Raw genomic sequence first — 20,289 nt, forward strand, 5'->3', positions numbered from 1 at the left:
CTCATGTGTTCTGCCCCAGCCGTCTTGCCTGGCCACTGCCACCAGCAACCTCAGGAGAATTGCTCTGCTGGGCACAGCAGCCTTCTGCTGGTGGGAGCTCCTACTAGGGGCATTTGGGCTGGGGGTTGGGGGAGGCCAACTTCATTCTCAGCCCAGCAAAAACCAGATTCAAACTTTTAATGAAGCTTTATTCATTTATCTTCATTTATTCATGAGGATAGTTGATGTATCAGTTTCCTGTGGCTGCTATAACAAAGTGCCACAAACCCAGTAGCTTAAAACAACAGAAACTTATTCTCTCACAGCTATGGAAGCCAAAAGTCTAAAGTTAAGGTGTTGGTAGAGCCATGCCCCCTCTGAAGGCTCTATAAGAGAATCCTTCCTTGCCTTCTCCAGCCTCTGGTAGCCCTGGGAGTTCCTTGGCTTATGGCAGCTTCACCCCAGTCTCTGCGTTGGTCTTCATATTGGCCATCCTTCTTCTTTGTCTGCGTCTCTTCTTATAAGGACACCAGTCATACTCGATTAGGGCCCACCCTACTACAGTGTGATCTCACCTTAACTAACCACATCTGCAATGGCTCTATTTCTAAATAAGGTCACATTCTGAGAGGGGCAGGACTTCAATGTATCCTTTGAGGGGTGGGGAGAAACACAATTCAACCCACACGAGTTGAGAACAATTTAAACTACTGCATGGCCCTAGATCCGTTCTCAGAGTTCCTTGCTGAGCCGACTCATCTCACATGGCCCCCTTCATGGACTTAGGGCTGCTCACTCGCCTTCCTTCTTCTAAGAGTGCTCCAGACCTCAGGGTTCACACCAGACTGATCCCATTTCAGAGATGGTAGGGTTTTCTCTCCCCGCAGTGAAAAGTCAGGGGACTCACCTTCCCTAGGATGGCTCTCACTCTAAAATGCTGAGGGCAGGGCCATCAATTCCCTGCGGAGGAAACCCCTCTCCCACCCACAGGAGGAGGATCTGTGCCTTTGACTTCAACAAGATGAATACATACTGGACTAACCTTAGCATGTTTCCCCAAATCTGCATTGTTTGATTTTGAATAATACCTATGTGAGACGTCTAATTTGGCTTATGCTAAGATTAACATGAGTCTTGTTCTTCTCCAGTCTTCCTTCATCAAATATTTTAAAAACAAAACAATAACACACTCCTTAATGTCTATTTTCCCTGGGGTCACCCTTTCCCATGTAAAATAATTTCACAAATGTCCTTTTGATAAAAAGAAGCACCGCAGTGGTTTTTACTCAGTCAGATTCAGTGGTAGGAAAAAAAAAAGTTTTGTATATTATCTCTGGGAATTTAACAAGCAGAACCTGCTGAGGACAAGTTGACTGGTGGGAGCAGATGTTCTAGCTGCTGAAAAGTAAAAGGTTAGTAAAGGAGTTATCCCAGTCACAAGAGCTACGTTTGATACAAAAGCAAGTCCATTTCCTCCAACCACGTTCCTGTCTGGTTGCAGTCAGATATTTCTATGTGAATTCATACAATCAGTTCCTAATATTTTAGGTAATTTGAGTCATTTCTTAAACCAGAAAAATTCTCCCCACTCAGAAATAAAGGAATCTTTTCAACTCTTGGGTCTGACCTGCAAAGGCTTTAGGAAGCAACTGGAAGATTTCTTGAATGAGGTTATCCTTTACAACTGTGCTTCTCAATCTGGATTACTGACATTCTCAGGCTAAGGCAATGCTTTCAAACTTTTTGAGGCAACTCACAGTAAGAAACATATTTTACAATGGATCCCAGTACACAATACAAATATAGCATATCTGTAAATAAATATATATACACATACACATAATTACTCTTACTGTGTATAACATGCTATTTTCTATTCTGTTCTTATACTAAAAAGACAAATCAAAAAATCCACTAAATTGATTTTATAATCTACCAAGGAGTTTAGTACTATCCGCCCAGAAATACTGTGGTAGGGGGTGTCCAAATCCACGAGATAAACATGATACATTTTTATGAAGAGTGCATTTTAAGACCTTTAGTTTTAAAAATATTTAAACAAATTATAAAGTAGAATGCAAAATTTCCTTAAAATAAAACAGAACTTCAAAGATATTTATCACTTCCAGCTGGCTGCCTGGGGCTTCAATCTGTGGACCCCCGAGGATACAAACGCACATTCTCCCTCTCCTAGGAAAGTGGGAAAACTGGAGGGAGGCTGCCCTTGGCTCAGTGTTCCAATTCAGCAAGGCGTATCTACAGAACAGTCACCTCTAGACCTTCATACCTGGGAAGCCAAGGCCTGCACTCAGCTTCCCAGGGGTCTTTCCTCTCTGACGGTCACTGGGAAGGGCAAAGGGCACTGCCCAGCAAGTGGGGTCCCACTCAGGCCTCTGCAGATGCACACTGCCTAACAGCCCAAGGAGAACAAGGGCAGAGTCATAGGAATAACAGGGTATCTGCTTAGTTAGCAAGCACCAAGTTCAACAATGTCTACCACGATGGACGAGTCTTCCCTGGCTGGTTAGTCTGTCAATGGCATCTGCATTTCCTCGGGCCTGGCTTCCCTTCCTGCACTCCAACGTGAGCCCGCCCCTCTCTGGCTGGCACCCCTGGAGAATCATGCCCACACGAGGCGGGGCGGGGGGCGGGCAGCGGACGGCAGCCTCCCGCCTTTCACGCCTGCCGGGAGCGCCCACCCAGGCCGGCCGCCGTCTCATGCCGCCTCCTCCTGAATCAACCGCACACGTTAAAAGGACATGCGGGCTCACACCCCGGCCTCCGCACAGGCGCCTGTTTCCTGGGGGGTGCGCCGAGCCCGCACGTCACGGGGTTCACACCAGAACCCACGAGGCTCGCGCTGTTTTTAATGAAATTCCTAACATTTCGCATTAACGCAGATTCCATTCTTCCCACAGTCCTTCAGCCACGGATGACGCTTACTCACCACCTACATCCTCAAATCCAAACTGACTAACGCTAACATAGCAAGATGGAAATGAGAAAATCCCACAGCGCCGGGGCAGCCAGCCCGCCACGGCCACGCGCCCCGCGCCTTTCGGGGCTCAGCGGGCGCGAGGCAGCCAACCGCTTAGCGTCCCGCCAATCACTGCACCTCCCACCACTTGCCCCGCCCTGCGTCCCGCCCTGGCCAATCACTGGGGAGCCACCTTCTCTCGCTCCGCCTCTCCCGCCCGCCCCCCACCCGTTGGAAGTTTAAAGTCTTCAAACCTCGCCGGCGCCCAACCGCGAGGTAGCTGCTGTGGTGTATTTTTAGCTCCCGCGCCAGCAGCCCCGCCGCCCCACCCCGCTTTTTCGCCACCCCCAATGGGAGACGGAGTTTCCGTCGCGTCAGCGCATGGATGGGCGGAAGCTCTCCAATCAACGCTCGGAGAGAAGTGGCGTAATTAAAAAGCGGCGGAAGAAGGTGGGAGGGTCATGACGCAGCGAGTTTTAGTCGTGACTTTTCCGGGGGCTTCTCGGCGTCCTCTTTTTTTCCCTTTAAAGTAAAACGTCGCCCCAACGCATCCCCCAACGCACTTCGGGGGGCGGAGGCGGCCGGCCGCGGCAGGGGGAGGGGCGGCGTGACGTGGGCCGGGGGGCCGGTCGCGGCGGGGCGGTCACGTGGGCGTGTTGTGGGGGGAGGGGCGCCGTCGCGCGGTCGGTTCCGGGCGGTTGGGAGCGCGCGAGCCAGCGAGAGGCAGCCGCGCCCGCCGCCGCCCCTCTCTGTATGTCGCTGTGCCCCGGCGCGGCCGCCGCGGATCGCAGCAGCAGGAGCCGCCGCCGCCGCGGTTGATGTGGTTGGGCCGGGGCTGAGGAGGCCGCCAAGATGCCGCAGTCCAAGTCCCGGAAGATCGCGATCCTGGGCTACCGGTCTGTGGGTGAGTGGCCGGCGGCCGCGCGGCCTTCTCGCGCCCACGGGCCAGGGCCTAGGCTGGGCGCCGTGTGGCGGCCGGGCCTGCGAAGTTTGGAACCGGCGCGGCCATGTGGCGGGAGGCTGGGCGGGCGGGGGCCGCGCGTTTCGTAACCACCATTTTGAGCAGAGGTGGCGGCGGTCGGGGCGGCGTTGCCGCCCGGCGAGGAGGTGCGGAAGCCGGGCGCCCTCCCCCGGCCCGGACGGACAGGTGGCGGCTGGGGCCGGCGGGCGTGGGTGGGCGTGGGGGAGACTGCGGGCGCGGAAGACGCTGGACGCGGGGGATGTGAGGGCCCCCGAGTGCCGAGGAGTCCCAGGTGTGTCTGGGGCAAGTAAGGCGGTGGTGGGAATAATTTCCCACTCTGCCGCGACTGTGCTGTAAGGCACTTCCACAAGGAAGGAGTCACACCTGTCCCTCTCAACCTTTTCCCTGCAAGCTCTAGCAGTCTTCCCTCACCCCCGCCCCAAATTGAATAAAGTCCGTGGGATTTTAACAAAGGAAACAGTACCTTGGGTTCTTTCCATCTGTAGTGAAGTTCAACCTTGTAAAGAAAACTAGGGACTTAAAGGACGTTTGGCTACTAAGGGCAAGTTTCTTATCTAAGCAACATAGAAAAGCCCCCAAAAGAGACCTCTTTGGAGACCCTTTAGATACAGCCGGTGGCCAAAATAGGAAGAGAGAGAAAAAGAAATTTCTGATCTCTCAGTGTCCTATTTTCTTCGGGAAAAAATAAGGTCAGGTACTTGGAACCAGGCTGTTGAAGTAATTCAACTGTCTTTTTGTTTTCTTCCCGCACCCCCACCCCCACAAGGTTGACAATACATTTGAAACTGTTCCTGGCCTTATTGCCGAATAGAGGTGGCCTGGGGTGGGGTGGGAGGTGGACAGGGTGTCAGAAAACGAGTAGTGTTCTAGCCTTTGAAAAAACAGAAGGATGAACTTAACCGTACTTCATGGTGAGGCTTTATTGTCTTTGTCAACTGGAAGCCTGGAGAAATTAGTTCATCTTTTCTTGTTGTTTTTAAGTAACTGTTCAAAGAAAATGTGCATTCGACCACAGTGTAGGGGTGGGAGGTGAAAGCGAGGCTTTGAAGTCTCCTGTGATTGCGGAAGGAGGCAGCAATGACTGCCATAGGAAAGCTTGTAACTCCTGCCGCTCATTGGGTGAAGTCCCCAGCTGCGCTTGCTGTTCTGCTTCCTCACCCTCACTTTCCACCGCCGGTGCCAGGGTTTGTGCTCTTTGACCAAGATCAGCTACAGTGTGCTTACTCATCCTTTTACCATCTCTCTCCGTCAAGTGCTGGGGGACATCATGAAGGAAGTGATCAAGGGCTCAAAGAAGCTTCTGTAGAGATACGGGGTGTCAAGAGTCACAGGGGTAGCTCTTGTGTGATGCAGTGCCGAATCAGAGGGGGTAGATAGGTGACAGTCTTAACAGCTGTGGCCATAAAGTAACCATGCATCAAAAATTGAGCCTTTTAAAGTCACTCCACTTGCCAGATGTCAGTATGGAACCCGGGATCCAGCCTTTGTTGGCAGCTTGAATCACCATGCTCTTGCTTCTTCCCTCTGTTCTCTTTATTTCCTTCTCTGGACTTTGGAGGATGGAACCATGACATATCCTGGCTCTTGAGTGAGTTCTAGCTGATCAGGCACCTAGTGCCTACTAATTGAAGATCGTGAGAAGTACCTGGGCTACCTGATTTCATCCCAAGACTGACCCAAAGATCCTGACTTATTAATTTTGAAATGGTGGTTCTGGTCTTTAGTGAGCAGGTCTAGTGTTTTATCAGTGTTTTGCTAAAAAGAAATTCCTTATGTCCAGTTGAAATCCATTCTGTTTTGTCTTCTAACCAGCGTCCTCCTGAAGACTGAGATGTGACAGGCCACCCTTTAGCCTTCTGTTCACAGACATTTATTTTAAATTGCTGTTTGTTAAACACTGTGCTAACTTCGTTTTTGGTGGCATGCGGAATAACTATTTTAAAAGATTTTGGAGTGGTTAAGTTGCTCCCAGTCTTGCATTTAATTTTAAAGTTGTTTACTATTATTATGAGCTAGGATATTTTGTAGTTTGTGGGTTCTTTTTTAGGGGGTAGGGGTTAGTTTTTTGTCAGCATGATTCCATGTAGTAGCCACTCTTCTGCAAATTACTCAGTATTCAGACTGTAGAAGCTTACTGACATGCTGGCTTGCAAATGGGTGCTATACCAGAGAAATTTGAATACATGTGTTTCTAGGTTGTGCCGTTTTGTGATGGTAAGTTGTTTTGTTCTATTGACTGAGTAAAGAGCCATAGCAAAAGGCTTCACATCTTAGAATGTTTTCGTGATTAAATATCTTAGGCCAGTTTGACTAGTAGAATACTTGTCGTGACTTTGTCATATCACAAGTTTTATTTTAAAAGTTTGTCTTCAGATAAAACTACAAAATGCTATGATTGCTTTCAAATTTTGTATTTTTTTTTTTTTAAATACTGAGTGAACTAAAAGTATGGAAAAAATAATTCTCAGATGGTTTATACAACCCTTTTTCCCCCTGAAGTACTTTTCCTGTTATTTGCAGTGTTAAAGCTTTTAAGGACACGTCACCTATAACTCAGTCTGGCTTTCAGGGAGTGCTTTGTATTAATTGTTTTGGTGGTTGCCACATATACCAGCTCCCTTACGTTCTATTCTTTCTAATACAGCAGAGTAGCCCGACGGTAGAAGAAACTAAAGTGAAAGTTGTAGAGTGTCAGGTGAACTATCTTCAGTCTGGTACTTCTTTCACTGGAATCTTACACTGAGAGCTTTGGTGGTCTAGTTTACCTTTAGACCATAATCAAAAGGTGTTTGTCATATTTGAGTCTCTTGTGTATGGTTAACAAGAGGAATGGGATCACAGGCATGTGAAAGCTTGTAACAGAGAAAATAAAACAACTTTGTGGTTTTGTAAAAGGCAGTTCAGCAAAAGTACTCAAATTATCTCGTCAAGATGTTTTAAGTAGTATTTGGATACCTCATAGGGACAGATGTCATTGAATATTTTGTTGTTCCTAGTAGAACACACATTGTATTCTGACTTTAACAATCTATTTTTAAGTTATCCCATCCTTTTTGACAAATTTCATTAAAAATTGAAAGGTAAAAACGTTATTTGCCCCGTGTAAAATCTACCAGAATGTAAAATTGCATATTCAGGTGCTTAATAACATTCTGATGTTGTGTGATTGTGGGTGGGTGTAGTCCTGGAGTGGCTACTTTGTATTGAAGCTTGAAATTACTGTTATTCCGTCTTATTCGTTGTTCTGTATAAGAGTGTAATCAGAACGTGAATTTGTGATTTTAATTTTCTGGTGCCAAATGTTGATGTCCATGTGTGTTGTGTTATAGCTATCTATACTTAATCTTCATCAATCCAAAAAGAAACGCTGTGCTCCTTAGCAATCACTGCTCATCCTCGCTTCCCTGTAGCCCCTGGCAACCACTAATTGACTTTCTGTTTCTATGAATTAACTTATTCTGGACATTTCATATAAATGTGATGATTATATGTGGTCTTTTGTGACTGGCATCTTTCACTTAGTGTAAAGTTTTCAAGTTTCATCCATGTCATAGCATGTATCAGTACTTCATTCCTGTTAATTGCTTAATAGTATTCCATTATATGAGAATACCACTTTTTTCCTATGCATTTGTCAGTTGGGTATGCGGATTGTTTCAACTTTTAAGCTATTATGAATAATACTGTTTTGAACATTCCTGTACAAGCTTTTGTGTATATGTAGGTTTTCATTTCTCTTGGGTGTATTCCTAGGAGTGGAATTACTGGGTCGTGGGGTAACTATGTTTAACGTTTTGAGGAACTGTAAAACTGTTTTGCAAAGCAGCTGTACCATTTTATATTCTCCTCAACAATGAAAGAAGGTTTAAATTTCTCCGCATCCTGACCAGCACTTGTTATTGTCTGTTATTTTTGGTTTTAGCCATCCTAGTGGGTGCAAAGTGGTATCAGATATGATTTGTAAATAATTTCTCCCATCTGTGGTTTGTCTTTCCACTTGAAGCAAAAGTTTTTAATTTTGAAGTCCGATATATCTTTTTTGTCACTTGTGCTTTTAGTGTCGCATCTAAGTAAACCATTGCCTAATCCAAGGTCATATAGATTACTACTATGTTTTCTACTAGATGTCTTATACTTTAAGTTCATGCAGTAGGTCTGTGATCTATTTGTAGTTAATATTTGTATATGGTGTGAGGGAGGGGTACAACTTCATTCCTTTGCATGTGGATATCAAGTTGTCCCAGCCTTTTTTGTTAAAAGACACTCTTCATGGAATTCCCTTGTTGAAAATTAAGCGACCATATTTTAACAGTTTGTTTCAGGACTCTCTCATTCCATTACTCTATATGTCTGTCCTTACGCCAGTACCACACAATCTTGATTACTGTAATTTTGTAGTCAGTTTTGAAATAGTGAGTCCTCTAATTTTATTCTTTTTCAAGATTGTTTTGGTTATTTTGAGTCCCTTGCATTTCTACACGACTTTTAGAACTAGAGTGCCAGTTTCTGCCAAAAAAGCAACTGGGATTTTGGTAAGAGTGTTTTATGGTTTTGCAAGTGTCTTTTAAGGTCTGATTTAAAAAGCAGCTGGATTCTCATATCTGCTTTTGAGTTCATTCCGTTACAGTAAGTTATTTTAATGAAGTATATGATGAAAATCCAGCCTTGGCTTGGAAAAGGGAGGAATATTTTAATAGCATTTTCAGATAATTGTGGATATTCTTTGATACTTATCAAAACTCCGTAAGTGATAGTTTCTTAAAGGTTAGTTGCAGTATGCAGTCTGAAATCATATGGATCAACTAGCCCTACCCTGTTACATTAAACTCCATTGCTCTGTTTTACACTTTGAATGGATCTTCTACCCATGGCCGATTTTGTAACATTATACACTGGTCATTTGGATAATACCGCTTCACTGTTAATGCAGATCTTCCACATGTTGACACATCTTAATATTTAAATATTATTTAAATAAAAATAAAAATATTTTAAAAATCACATTTGTTAAGCTCACCATGAGTGGTGCAAGTTTTCCAAAATTCTCATTTCTCTTGAGTTTGATTTTTTTTTTTTTGACAACACACTGCCAGTTTTTACTTGAATTGACAATTTTTTTAATTTCCAAGAAAATGTCTGCCAGATACCCACATGTGAAATAATAATTTGTTATCATTCTTGCAAGGAAAAAAGGCATTCCAATAAAAGTGGCTAGTTGAGATTGCACAAGTGCTTTTCTTAGAGACAACCATTATACTTCAGTATGTGGCAGAGGTGCTTTTTGTGTACATCCCATTTATCATGCAGAACATTAAAAAAAAATGCGCCCAAGGGTCAAGATTTAACAAAGGAATTTTTATCGCTTTCTCAAGGACATTGTTAAGTAAAAACAGCCCCCACCCCATGGTTGCATAGTAGTGAAGAATACAATGACTTACCATCCAGTATATAACTCCTGTAGTGATTGATGCTAAGGGGTGCTAAGCTAGCAGTTTTACCTGCCATTACTTTTGTGCCTTAAATACGAATGGAAACTTGGTGGAAAAGGCAAATGATATCTTAATATTGTTATGAAAATAGCTTGGCCCTCATGAGCCCCCTGAAAAGGTTTCAGGGGACCCCCAGAGGTCCACAGAACAACCTTTGAGAAACATTGAACTATGGCATGCTAGGGTCTTGCTACTCACTGTTGTGCAAAATTGAATCCAGAGTGGCTGCATCCTAGATGCTGTTCACTGGGATATGGTTCCTGCAGTCTCAGAGGAGCCTCCTAGGAGAGGCTCTTGTAGCACTGTAAGACAAGGATGCTAAGGCAGGAAAGAACTTGGCATGGTAGAGAATGGAAGGACGCATGGGGATGGCAAGAATATGATGAGATGGGAGTTGGAAAGGTAATCAGAAGCTGCATTGTGCAGGGCCTTGCAGTAACTTTAGGAAATCATTCATTTTGAGTAGTAAACAGTGAGCTACAAAAAGATTGGGAGAATTATGATATCTATATGCCTATTGACTTGACCTCTTGACCTTGTGGTGCATTTTTGGGTGAGTTCTTGTGCGATAAGGTTCAGATGGTTGGCCTCACCAAATCTCGTGTTGAAATTTGATCCCCAGTGTTGAATGTGGAGCCTGGTGGGAGGTGTTTGGGTCATGGGGGCAGATACCCTCATGAATGGCTTGGTGCCTTCCTGGAGGTGAGTGAGTTCTCACTTTGTTGATTTGCACAAGACCTGCTTGTTTAAAGGAGCCAGGCATCACCACCTCCCTCTTTTGCTCCTGCTCTTACCATGTGACACAACTGCTCCCCCTTTGCCTTCTGCCTTGATTGAAAGTTCCCTGAAGCACGGCACCAGAAGCAGATGCTGGTGCTGTGATTGTATAGTCTGCAGAACCGTGAGCCAAATAAGCCTCTTTTCTTTATAAATTACCTGGCTTCCGGTATTTTCTTTATAGCAGTGCAAAATGGACTCAATACATTGTTTGGATCTGGTGATAATGAGGCTCCCAAAGAGTAATAAAAATCACAAAGGATGGCAGCTTATGAGGGCCCATGTACCACTAATAATGTAGTTTTTAAATACCAGTATCAGGATTAAAGCGAGCAGGGGCACATAAGTAAAAACATCAACTTTATCACAAAATGAGAAACAGCCACCCCTACCTGTGATTATGGAAGTAATAAATGTACAACACTTTTCTTAGGTTAAGGTCCAGAATAACAAGTTAATAACTTTTTGTTTGTTTGTTTTTGTTTTGTTTTGAGAGAGTCTCACTCTCTTGCCCAGGCTAGAGTGCCATGGCGTCAGCCTAGCTCACAGCAACCTCAAACTTGAGCTCAAGGGATCCTCCTGCCTCAGCCTCCCAGGTAGCTGAGACTACAGGCACGCGCCACCATGCCCAGCTAATTTTTTCTGTTTTTAGTTGTTTGGCCAATCTCTTTCTATTTTTAGTAGAGACAGGGTCTCCCTCTTGCTCAGGCTGGTCTCGAACTCCTGAGCTCAAACGATCTGCCCGCCTCGGCCTCCCAGAGTGCTGGGATTACAGGCGTGAGCCACTGCGCCTGGCCACAAGTTATTAACTTTAGTAGTATCCATGACTGGATTGTTCTTAGTTATTTGAATAAATCAGAACTGAACTTGGACATGATTGTGCAAGTGAAGGTGTTATGAAATCTTCAGTGATCACACTTGAAAGAACCTTTATTCTTAGTTCTAGTCTATTATGAAGTACCAAATTAAATCTTAACATTGATAGTTAAAGTGTTCACGGTCTATCTTAAAGTCAGATTGCTGTCAGAATGCAAACTGCTGAATACTTTTAACATGAATTGCTTGATTGGTTTAGAAATATGATTTAATGTCTCAAACACGAAGGTCCTGGACTATTTTAGTATTTTAATTTTCTAAAATGTATATTGGGCTTCTGAAAAAAAGTTCCCTGTAGGATTGGAATTTTAAATAGATTTGGTATTAGTTTAGAACAGGAAGTGCTAGAAGCCTTTGTATTGTGCTCTTATGGGAAAGTTTAGAGCAGGGCAATTTGAGGACACTGATAAAATTAACTCTGTCCTGCTTGCTTGGTTTCTGTCTTATCTATAATATAATTGAGTCATGTCCCACTCCCCACATTTCTCTTTTTGTTGTGCTTACTTTTTGCAGAAAGACGACTCAGGGACTTTTGAAACAGAAATTGATATTTTAGCAAGATACATGATGGTATAGTACATAATTTGTGAATGAGGGATGGAAATAATGGCTTTTACAGTTACAGTATTGTGAGATGAAAATGCTTTTCTGAGACTTGTGTGTCTTCAGTATAAATGCATTTAGCTGGTATTTTAAAACCTAAATCATGTTTGGAATGTGTTTTAAAGAGAACATTTTAAAATATGGGTTCTCTTTGTTGTTCATGATTTGTATGAATAGCTGAATAGAAGCATAAATGGCAAAAAGTCAACCGTGGTGGCCAACCTCCATAGTGTGAATGGAAATGGGAAAACACTGGAATTTCCAATTCCTCTGCTGGGAAATTCCTCGAGTGTGATACAGGGAATTTCTGACCTGGCTCCTACGGCCCTGTTTATACCAGGGGGCAGGAATGCTTGATACTGTGAGAGCTGTGCAAAGATTTTGGACCAGAGCATCACTAAGGTTCTTTCTGGAAGAAAGAGAGGAGGACAACAAAAATTCAAGCCTTAAATGTAAAATTTTGTGTTTATGTTTCAGGAAAAAAATCACCTGTGTGCGTACAGATTGAGAGACTGGGATTAAATTTCTCGGGATTTTAGCTGACTATTTTCATTGTGAATCAGCTCAGCTGAACTTTGAACCAAAAGGGTGGAGCATTCTCTTCAGTTCTGGGTGTCAAACGTTGAGAAACATTACCAACCTAGAGTAGAGTTTCTTAACTTGGAGTTCTTGAGCTCTTCCTAAAATTGTGTGCATATTTTCCGGGGGAGGAGTCTAGGGTGTTTGTCAGTTATCCATAAGGATTTCAGGCACTGAAACTACTGGTTGAAGAGGACAGTGTGTGAGTTTTAAAGTGTTACATGTTATTCAAATAGGAGTTCATTAAATGTTTGAATAAATTGTGTACTTTGTACCAGTCACAAAGGCTAGGGCAGTCATGGTCCTTGCCCTCAAGGAGCTTCACTTCAATCTAGTGAAGGAGCCACAGAACAGTTACTACTACTGATAATTGTTGGTGTTGTTGAAGCATTTACTGATATGGGGTGCCATCTTAAATAATGTACTTGTATTTACTCTCTTAATAACCCTTATGCTCTATGGGTAGGTACAGTGATTATCTGTATTTTGCAGATAAGGCAACTGAGGTACAGAAAGATTAAGTGACTTGCCTGTCACCAGTTATTAAGTGACAAAGCCAGGATTTCAACTTAGGCAGTGGCTCCAGAGCCGGCAGTACAGCTGCTACACAGATTGTTATTTAAATACAATTGGGGTAAGTGCTTGAGAGAAATAATCAAAGGAAAAGCTTAACTTGACCATGGGTGGAGGTGGGGGTTGGAGAATTGTCTCTTAAAAAAAAAAAAGGGCAGCGGGGCTCTACTAGTCAATGAGGAGAAGGTAAGATGTGAGTGGGGAGGATGTGGGGACTTATTTGTGTGCCAACTGTTTATCAAGAACAGTTTGTTAGCCCTTTTAGAAGTTTTAGACTTTTTTCAAGAAACAATGGGAAGTCACTGAAGAGGTTTAAGCAACAAATAAGATGCTGATCTATAGTATAGTAGGGACTGGCCAACTTTTTCAGTAAAAGGCCAGATAATAAATATCTCAAGCTTTGCAGGCCATGTGGCCTCTATTGCAGCTACTCGACTTTGCCTTTGTAACAAGAAAGCAGCCATGGACAATACATCAACCAATAAGTGTGGCTGTGTGCCAATAAAACTTTATTTGTGGAAATTACACTTGAATTTCATCTGATTTTCATGTGTCATGAAATACTATTGATTCCTCCCCACAACCACTTAAAGATGAAAAGAACCAGTTTGTGTTTGCTTGCTTGTTTGTTTTAGCTCATAGACTGTACAAAAACAAAACAGGCTGTGGGCCAAATTTGGCCCCTGTCTGTAGTTTGCTGGTCTTGTCTTACGTCCTCAAGAAGATCCCTTCTACTCTGTGAAGTGGATAGGGGTGGTAAGGGAGAGCTAACTTGACCATGGGTGGAGGGTAGGGGTTGGAGAATTGTCTCTAAAAAAAAAAAAAGGCAGCGTGGCTCTACTAGAGAATGAGGAGAAAGTAAGATGTGAGTGGGGAGGAAGGGGGGACTTAGAAATGAGAAGAACAGCCAAGGTATCATGGGCTAGTTAGTGTAGCATAGGCGAGATAAAGAGGACACACATTTGAGATTTAATTAGAGGGAGAATGGACAAGATGTTCATGTGGGAGCCGTTAAGGATAACCTTCAGATTTCTAGCTTGAGTGCCTGGGTAGGTAATGTCGCTATTGGCTAAAAAGAGAAATGGTAGAACGGGACCAGGTTTAGGGGATGGGCCAGGTTCATTTACGCACCTGCCAGATGCACAACTTGCCCTGCTTTCTGGCCACAGAGGGAGGCCCTAGCAACAACCTGCATGGTTTCCGTGGTCCTGGAGACAGGCTGCTGTGCTTGCTGCTAGGGTTCTGAGGGTTTGCTGCTCCTGGGTCCTTGTGCCACCCAAGGGTATGGCCCAAAAAACCCTCACATTTCAGGGTTGTTGCCCCAGAGACAAATGAGGTTCAGGTCCCAGGTGACCCCACACACCCCATACCACCCACTCAGCTAGGCATGGGTGCTGAGGACTCATGTCTAACTACAAGGATGTTTTTGTCATTCCCGCTTGGTGGGAGGGGGAGGTGGGCCCCATCTCTAGACCTTTTCATTCTGCATAACTGCTACAAAATTCTGTGAATATGTTTTATAATAATAAATTGCTTTCTTGATCTAACCATGTTTGTGGATGAGCAGTATCCGAAAAAACTTGGGCTGACCACAAAATGAGCCTGCCTTCAATTTTTCTAAGACTCTAGGAAAGTCTTTTGGAAGCTAAATTTATATAAATTTAGGGAGCCAAATTTATGCAAATAGGATGTTCCTATTCCCTTAAACTATAGTGAAGAACACCACTGTCCACGTGTAATTTTCGATTGTTGCAGTAGTCACATTAAACATGTAGAAAGAAACAGTTCAAATTAAAACATCATTTCAACGTGGTAATGGGTATTGTTGATATTTTTACTTTTTTTCAAATTAAGTCTTAGAAATCTTGTGTATATTTTACACTATGACACATCCCAGGTAGGACTAACCACATTTCAGGGGTTCACTATCCACGTATGGCTACTGGCTACAATACTGGGCAACCCAGGCCTGGCGAATAGTGAATTGGTGCTGGTAAGTGAGGTCAGTGCAGAGTTTCAAGAGCTTTTGAAGAAACAGTCTTTAAAAATAGGAATATTTTTACCCATTCATGCTGACTGATGAATATGCTTTATCTCATTTTCCTCATACTTTGTTATTACTAGTTTTGGTCAATCTTAAATTTCATGCTATTTAATATGTTAAAGTTCGCGTTATAATTGGAGAGTTTCTCTCTTTTCTCTAGCTCTTTCCCACCCTCACCTCTACCCACAGCCTTTTCCCCAGTTTTGACCACAAATCTAGGAAAACTGATTCTTCATTGTTGCCAAATATTTAATATCTTGCAGGTTGTCAGGTCAGCCCCCTTGTCTTCCAACTTTGCTTAATGTCTAAACTCTAAACCATCCCATGGAGGAGACTATCCTATTAAAAAGTCTTTAGGGAAACAGTTCCGTGGCCTTTCTGAGTAGCACTTTTTTTTTCCTTTTATTTTAATAACCTGAGTGGTAATAAATTCTTCATTTATGTAACTCAGTCCTTCATGTTATATAATTAAACTTACTATTTTTCTCAGTAGAATATATCTGGTAGCATAGTAATCGGCAGTAGTAGGTACTCAGTTAGTATTTGAATGAGTAATACCAGTTTTACTTATTCTGCTTTGTCTTTGTCATAATAATAATTGCACTTTAATTTTTCCCCGTTTTTTTCTCTCCCAGCATCTATTTTTAAAATTGGGGAAGGGGTGTGAGAAAGAACAAGATGATGTCAACTCTGTTTAACTCATAGGAACAAGTGAGAGAATTCATGTGAAAACGTTTTGTAAATTCTGACAGTGTCTCACTTGTAGGTTCTGTTGAATAATTAAGGTTTGTATGATGGGCATTACATGGTCTAATCTGATTACATGTTGGAGATGTGGGGATGGATATTCATATTAGGATCATGTGAGCACCTTCTCAAAACACAGGAACTCCTTATGCATCCGTTGTTAAAATGCTGAAGTGCATTTTTAAAACACTTGGTGACTCATATATATATATATACACACACACACACACACACACACACACAAACATATACACACACACAAACATATATTATCCATCTCCCTCAAAAAAGCAATAATGACCAATCCTACCACTGATGGAACTACACATTTTTTACTAAAGTAAGTGCATATAATTTGTTAAGTATATAATTAGTATTGTGTATCATGTGAGGAACACATTGTCAAAGAAGCCTTTATACAGTTTGTTGTTATTCCAGCCCTTTTAACAATGGTGATATTAATATATTCAGGTTTCAGTCCATTTATAACCTGTAGTCTTTTACTGCTATTTGCAAACCAATCTGATTTGTTTTTGGCGTCTGTTCCATTGTTGGCTCCCAACAAAGTCCTCTCGCAGTGTTCCTGCCTTTGCCCTGTGACTACCTTGGACATACAGAATGCAGCAGAGATGATGATGTGCCAGTTCCAGGCTTTAAGCCTTAAGAAGTAGGTAGCTTCTGCTTTTGTGTTCTTGGGAGCCTCAAGTAACATGCAGGAAACCTTAGGAGAGGACACATGAAAAGGGAGAAGTTCCAGCCAACCCACCAGATAAAGGTAGCCAGAGGAGTGACTGCAAGTGAGACCAGCAGAGGACCTGGCTGAGCCCAGCCTTGACTGCAAAAACATGAGCAAGTGAAATAGTTGGTTTCAGTCACTAAGCTTTGGGCTGGTTTGTAACGCAGCAATGGGGATAACTGAAATAGTAATTTCCTGCTTTAGGGATGTGTGTTTGTTGTCATATTTGTTGATATTTTTATCATGTTATTTTGAGGCTGTAGCTGAAGTAGTTACTGTATATCATCTTTAATATCAGATTAATGTATTAGGTATAATTATGAAAATGCTTTTTTCTCCTAAGCTAATTATTTCTGCCTAAGAGCAGTTACTAATAGTAGCACTAGTAATAATGAGATTTAGTGAACTCTTACTACATACCAGATGTACATGTATTTTCATTTACTCCTCACAACCACCCTATAGGGTAGCTGTTAGGTCATTAAATATGAAATGTCTGATTTCAAATCAAAAGTGTACTTTATATCTCAAACAAGCAGTACAATTAATCAAAGTATGTGCCTAAACTGTGGACAGAGTTTTGCTATCTTAGCAGTAGTTTGTTTATGCCAGCAGCAAAGAAGCCTGGAGAGCAAATGGCTGTGAAATCTTGAAAGGTGTTTTCCACAGCTAGTTGAGAATTGAATATTTTTCCTTGCAAGGAGTGGTTCAAAGCCTGAAAGAAGTGGCAGTCAGTTGGTGCAAGGTCTGGTGAATACGGTGGATGACAGAGAGTTTCCAAGTCCAGCTGCTGTAGTTTGAGCAGCATTGTTTGTGTGACATGTGGTGGAGCGTTGTCTTGCAAGAGGATTGATCTGTCTCTGTTGACCAGTGTCCATTGCTTAATCGCAAGCATCCTTGTCGTTTCTTCTTCTTTTTTTTTTTTTTTTTTTTTTGAGACAGAGTCTCACTCTGTTGCCTTGGCTAGAGTGAGTGCTGTGGCGTCAGCCTAGCTCACAGCAACCTCAAACTCCTGGGCTCAAGCGATCCTCCTGCCTCAGCCTCCCGAGTAGCTGGGACTACAGGCATGCGCCACCATGCCCGGCTAATTTTTTTTTTATATATATTTTTAGTTGTCTGATTAATTTCTTTCTATTTTTAGTAGAGACGGGGTCTCGCTCTTGCTCAGGCTATTCTCGAACTTCTGAGCTCAAACAATCCGCCCGCCTCGGCCTCCCAGAGAGCTAAGATTACAGGTGTGAGCCACCGCGCCCGGCCCTCATCGTCTCCTTGTTGGTTGCAGTAGACATCCTCTATAATTGATTCACCAGGTTTCATGAAGCTGTAGTGGATAATACCAGTGCTAGACCACCAAACAGACACTGTTAGCTTTTTTTGATGAATATTTGGTTTTGGACTGTGTTTCAGGTTATCCAACCATTGTGCCAAACATTTGGGGTTGTCAAAAAGAATCCAGTTTTCATCATGTTACAATACAGTGTAGAAATAAATGGTTCGCCTTTATGTTGTGACATCAAAGAAAGGCAAGCTTGGAGATAATTTCTCTGCTGACACTCGTTTACTTCATGCAATATCCATTGGTCCAGCTTCTTTACCTTGCCGATTTGTTTCAAATGGTCCAATATTGTTGGAATAGTAACATCAAACCTTGCTGCTAATTCACGAGTAGGTTGAAACGGATTTGCTTCCACTACAGCTTTTGGCTCATCATTATTCACCTTGGTCTCAGGTCACCCACGTCGCTCATTTTGAAGATAAAAATCACCAGAACTGAACTTCTCAGACCATCAACATGTACCATGCATTCATTAGCCACATCCTTCCCAAACACTTTGTTCATATTTCAAGCTGTCTGTGCTGCATTGGTTCCACAGTGGAACTCATATTTGAAAATAACATGAATTTTTGACTTATCCATGGTTTCACAAAAACTGTTCTAAAAAAAATTTGAAAGCTAATCACAACCCAAAACGTGCATTTGAAAAACTGAGGATGTACCTTCTTGATAAAAAGAAAACAAGTGTCAAAGTGAAATGTCAGAGATACTAGCTCTCAAAACTTAGTACTCAAGGAAATAATCAGACATTTCATACTTAATAACCTAAGTTATTAATACTAATACTATTATCTCCATTTTACAGATGAGGAAACAGACTCAGGAGAACTGCCTAAGGTCACATAGCTAATAATCACCATCCCATACTGCTTAGTAAAAAATAGTAAATGCTTTGTCTTCCATTTTTTTCATATTTTGTCTTTTTTTCTTAAATCAAGTTTTTTGAGGTATAATTTGAATATTCTCATCTGTGAAGTGTCTGTTCAAGTCTTTTGCCTATATTATTGGATTCTTTTTTATTGAGTTATATATTCTGAATAGATGTCTTTTTTCAGATATACATATAAAGTGAATCGTTTCTCCTAGTCTGTGGCTTCATTTTCAGTTTCCTGTGCTTCAAAGAGCAGAAGTTAGTAATTTTGATGAAGTCCAGTTTATTAATTTTTTTGTTTATGGTTTTTTCCTTTTTTTTTTTTGAGACGAAGTCTCACTCTGTTGCCCAGGCTAGAGTGCCGTGGTGTCAGCCTCGCTCACAACAACCTCAAACTCCTGGGCTTAAGCAATCCTCCTGCCTCAGCCTCCCGGATAGGTGGGACTACAGGCATGCACCACCGTGCCCGGCTAATTTTTCCTAGTTTTAGTTGTTTGGCTAATTTCTTTCTATTTATGGTAGAGACGGGGGTCTCACTCTTGCACAGGCTGGTCTCAAACTCCTGAGCTCAAGCAGTCCTCCTGCCTCAGCCTCCCGGAGTGCTAGGATTACAGGTGTGAGCCACCGCAGCATCCGGCCTGTGAAGTTCTTTAAAGCAGGGAATTGACTGAAGATGCCTATTATTGTGAAATATAAATTTATCAGATAGGAGAGGAACGATTTGAGTGACCCTCATAAGAAAATACTAGATTTTTCAGTTCTTTTGTGATAATACTGTTAATACTGTGATCGATTAGGATGTTTTTGACTGCAGATTAACTCATGCTGGCTTAAACGGTAAGGAAAGCTACTAACAGATGCAAGACTAGAGGCTGGTTGAGTGGTCAGTTCAAGAACACAGGTTCTTTCCATCTCTTTGTTCTGCCGTCCTTGATACTGACTTTAAGGCCATGATGTGCAAACTGTGGCACATTAGAATCACCTGGGAGGCTTTTAAAAGTCCCCATGCCTAGACTGTACCCCTTACCAATTAGATTAGAATCACTGATGCTTGGGTGGGATCCAGGCCATAGTTTTGGGAACTCCTTAGGTGATCCCTAGGTGCACCTGCGTTTGAGAACCAGTGTCCTAAACTTTATTTATGTATGTTTGTTTGTTTATTTATTTATTTAGAGACAAGGTCATAGTCTGTGACCGAGGCTGAAGTACAGTAGCACAATTGTAGCTCACTGTAACCTCGAACTCCTAGACTCAAGCCATCTTCCCACCTCAGCCTACGGAGTAGCTAGAACTACAGGCATGTGCCACCACGCCTGGCTAATTTTTGTTTTAGACAGGGTCTTGCTTGTTGCTCAGGCTGGTCTTAGACTCCTGGGCTCCCGTGATGTTCTCGCTTTGACCTCCGAAGGTGCTGGGATTACAGGCGTGAGCCACCGAGCCCGGCCTAAACTTTAGAACTTTGCGACTCCAAGTATGGTCTGGAGATCAGCATAGCTAGGGAGCCTGGTAAAAATGGAAAATCCCATGCCTCATCCCAGAGCTAATAGATTAAAAATCTACACTTACCAAGGTGCCTGGGTGAACCCTTTGTCCTTTACCATTAGGGAAGCACTACTTCGGAATACTGGTTTTCAAATTTGGCTACATGTTGGAATCACCAGATTTTTTTTTTTTTAAATATTAAAGTATAGGTCCCACCTCTAGAAATTCTGGTTTATGT

General features: G+C 42.7%; 1 protein-coding gene across 1 annotated transcript in view; it reads left to right on the top strand.

Moving 5' to 3' along the window:
* The first annotated feature begins 3,379 nt into the window (after positions 1 to 3,379).
* Positions 3,380 to 20,289, top strand: part of RHEB (Ras homolog enriched in brain) — a 53,066-nt gene continuing 36,156 nt past the window's right edge. The window contains exon 1 of the mRNA XM_012662135.1: positions 3,380 to 3,860. Within this exon, the coding sequence (XP_012517589.1) occupies positions 3,809 to 3,860 (52 nt within the window). The 5' untranslated portion in view covers positions 3,380 to 3,808. The remainder of the gene's footprint in view (positions 3,861 to 20,289) is intronic.

This window comes from Propithecus coquereli, unplaced genomic scaffold (genome assembly GCF_000956105.1).
Source record: "Propithecus coquereli isolate 6110/MARCELLA unplaced genomic scaffold, Pcoq_1.0 Scaffold75, whole genome shotgun sequence".
Classification (NCBI taxonomy): domain Eukaryota; kingdom Metazoa; phylum Chordata; class Mammalia; order Primates; family Indriidae; genus Propithecus; species Propithecus coquereli.